The sequence below is a fragment of the Syzygium oleosum genome, unplaced genomic scaffold (genome assembly GCF_021117445.2).
Source record: "Syzygium oleosum isolate NSW1041296 unplaced genomic scaffold, Sole_v2.1 Sole_v2.12, whole genome shotgun sequence".
Classification (NCBI taxonomy): Eukaryota; Viridiplantae; Streptophyta; class Magnoliopsida; order Myrtales; family Myrtaceae; genus Syzygium; species Syzygium oleosum.
In genome coordinates this window covers 9,116,837-9,119,820 of record NW_026607496.1, presented here as the reverse complement: position 1 = coordinate 9,119,820, position 2,984 = coordinate 9,116,837, and the positions used below count along the sequence as shown (strand labels likewise).

The 2,984-nt window shown below is 49.6% G+C and overlaps 1 protein-coding gene across 1 annotated transcript; it reads right to left on the bottom strand.

Annotated features, from left to right (window-relative positions):
- Positions 1–299: 299 nt before the first annotated feature.
- On the bottom strand, positions 300–1,332 carry LOC115674126 (protein S40-4-like). Its single transcript, XM_030596458.2, has one exon. The coding sequence runs from the start codon at positions 1,259–1,261 to the stop codon at positions 662–664; it is 600 nt and encodes a 199-aa protein (XP_030452318.2). The 5' UTR covers positions 1,262–1,332; the 3' UTR covers positions 300–661.
- Positions 1,333–2,984: the final 1,652 nt, after the last annotated feature.

The following is a 2,984-nucleotide window of genomic DNA, read 5'->3' as shown; positions in this document are numbered from 1 at the left end:
TCCTAGGTTCGGGTTTTCTTCTTTCGGGGGCTCAACTCAATTAATGTAATAATAGCTCTCCGGTAGCTTTCTCACCTACCGACAATTCCCATGGGTCGTCACCACTTTTGTCGTTTTCCCGGAAAATCTACATCTGCCCCTCCTCATCCTCCATCCTCCTCCTCCTCCTCCTCCTCCTCCCTTCTTTCTTATTCTGCAAGTCTTGATCCATCCCTCATTAAAATCTCTTCTCTTTTGCAGAGATCGGCATTTGGCAGGAGGAAAAAAGAAGATAACAGAGGGCAGAGAGGAGAAAGAGAGAACCAAAAATGCATCCACTACGATCAAAAAGGCGTGAGAGACGAAGTTTACATGCAGAGAGGAGAGTCGTCTTCCCTTCAAAAAGTAACAGGAACAGGAAACATAACACCCACCCAACACCAGATTGATCCATGAACGAACGAAAGAAAGAACTAATGGGGGAAAATGAAGCTGGAGCCGATGTGAGAGAGACAGAGAGAGAAAACGGGTTTGTGTTTCTGGCTCTCCGACACGGCCTAGCCGTATCAAAAATTTCCCCCGATGACAATATATGTTTCCGAGCATATAATATATAGCTAGTGACAACAATATTTCAGTGGAAATAAACAATGGCGGAACGACCCTCCCTCCCTATCTCTCTCTAGTCTTCGAAGCCAACTTTCTCCCAAATGGCGTTCCGGACGCGACGGAGATCTCTCCCTTTCAGCGTCCTCCCAACGCCTTCGTGGACGGAGAGCGACGCGCCTCTCCTCCTCGCCAGGAACTCGTGCGGCGGGACTATGTCCCCGTCGTCCTCTTCGTCGCCGTCGTCGCTGCCGCCGTCCTCGGCGGTCACCCTCCCCCGGTGGTGCTCTCGGTAGTCCCCCAGCAGAATCTTCGACCAGTCCGGTATGTTCACGGGCAACGACGCCGCCCCCGGCGGCGAAGGGGCCTCCGCCGCGGACGACCGCCTCTGCAGCTTCTTCAGGGATCGAGGCTGACGTATTCTCGGGTCGGAGGACGCGTCGTCGTTGGAGGACCAGAGGAGATCGGACTCGTCGAACTCGAAGACGGGATCGTCGGGAGCATTAGGGCGGTAGTGGTGGTGGAGGTGGTGGTGGGAGCCGGTAGGGTTCTTGTGCGTGGGCGTCGCTCGGGAGATCATTCTCGAGGCGGCCATTGCTGAAGGGCTTGAAGTGTGAACGAGGAAAGAGAATGGGAGAAGGAGGTGGAGGGTGAGAAGTTTTCCTCTGTCTAGCATTTTTATAGTTGTGTCGTGTGGAGTGATCTCTGATGAAGTATAATCTCTCTTGCTCTCTCTCTCTCTCTCTCTCTCTCTCTCCTGGTTTGGACCCACGAAGAAGTCTCTGAAAGCTAATAAATAATGACTTGGAGACGACGACCTCATAAGGTCTTCAACGGGAGCTACCACATGGGATTGGCACAACTCTCCGCTCTGCAAGCAAAAATGCCAATAATGATATCTTGATCGCTTCATTATCTCGTCTTTCTTAAATCCAAAGAAAGAAACTGCATAACAAAGGAAGCATTCCCACCATGTTAGGGTTTGAAAAATGGGAAATATTAAGACTCTTTGCCCTTTGCATGTGCAAATCTTTACCATAACACCGACTAATCATTTTTCACCTTGCGCGCAGCACATTCGAAGTTAGAATCACATATGTAGCGTGCATTATCAATTAAGAAATCGTTCATGTTATCTTATCAAATCAGTATATTCCCATTGCTCGGTTGACTTCTATCCGTATTAAGGCATCACAAACATGCTCGGTAAAGCAATTAAAATCCCGTTGCATATTTAGGGATTAAGTGTGATTATCAACAAATTATGCTAAAAGACAATGCCTACCGAATTCCCAAATTGTGTTTGCCAACGAGATGATGCCCTGATAAGTCGAGCTGCGTCAGGCTCCAATACCATTATGCCAAAAATTAAAGTGCATATATATATAGAGAGAGAGATATATATATATATATATATATGTATATATCCTATGTTTGATTATTGAGATCAACCTAGATTGTATGCAATGAAACCGCTTACAGGTGGGCACGGGGGGAGGCCGCGAGAGGACAGAGCAATTAACGGAAAATCCGATAGAAGATAAACGAGGAGCAATAAAATAATTTGGAAAAAGAGGAGCTCGCGCAATGTGAAAACTCGAGAAAGAGAAGGAAAAAAACCAAACCCAAAAACAAAAGAGACCCACCACCACCCCCACCCCCACCCCCACCGCCACCGCTCGTGTCGAAGCGCCCTTTTCGTCGAATCGCCGAGGAATGACACGACGGACCACATTAAAATAAATGGCGCGGCCTGGGTACTCGCACACGAGGCGACACGTAGGACAGGGCCAATGAGAATCGAAGATCCCATCTAATTTTCTCCCTCCCAATGAGAGAAACGGTGGGTGAGGTGAGGACGGTAATTAGAGACCTCGGGGGTAATGGATAGGCGACGACGACTTTATCCGCTGCCCCCGGGAGTCGTGCGCGCGCGCGGGGGTGGGGCCCACGCCCCTCGGCGGGATTTTTCCCTGGCGCGTAGCATCTTTTTAGGCCTCTGATGAGGGCTGGTAAGAAATTGATCGGAGGAGGATGTCCGTTTAGGACAAAACCAACGTTTCTCCGAAGCTTCGTGTTACGGGGGGGGCCCCGCCGGGGCGTACGTCACGGCCCCCCGTCTGGATGTGGATGTCCATGTTCGCGACACGTCACCGAGGGGTGGGGAGCTGGTTTCTTTCTCTCTTTTCTCTTTTGTCGCGACGCGGGGCGTTGTTATCCGAGGATCAATTAATTAATGAATTATCTTTTGGGGCTTGGCCGGGGCTGAGGACCGTCCCTAACCCCGTAATAATTTGACAGCGAAGGACATTAATTGACAGCAGTAAATTTTTTTTGAACGCCCCCAGTCGTGGCTGGCTTGCCTTCATTCTCTTTTTGCCTTTTTTTTTCACCTTTTT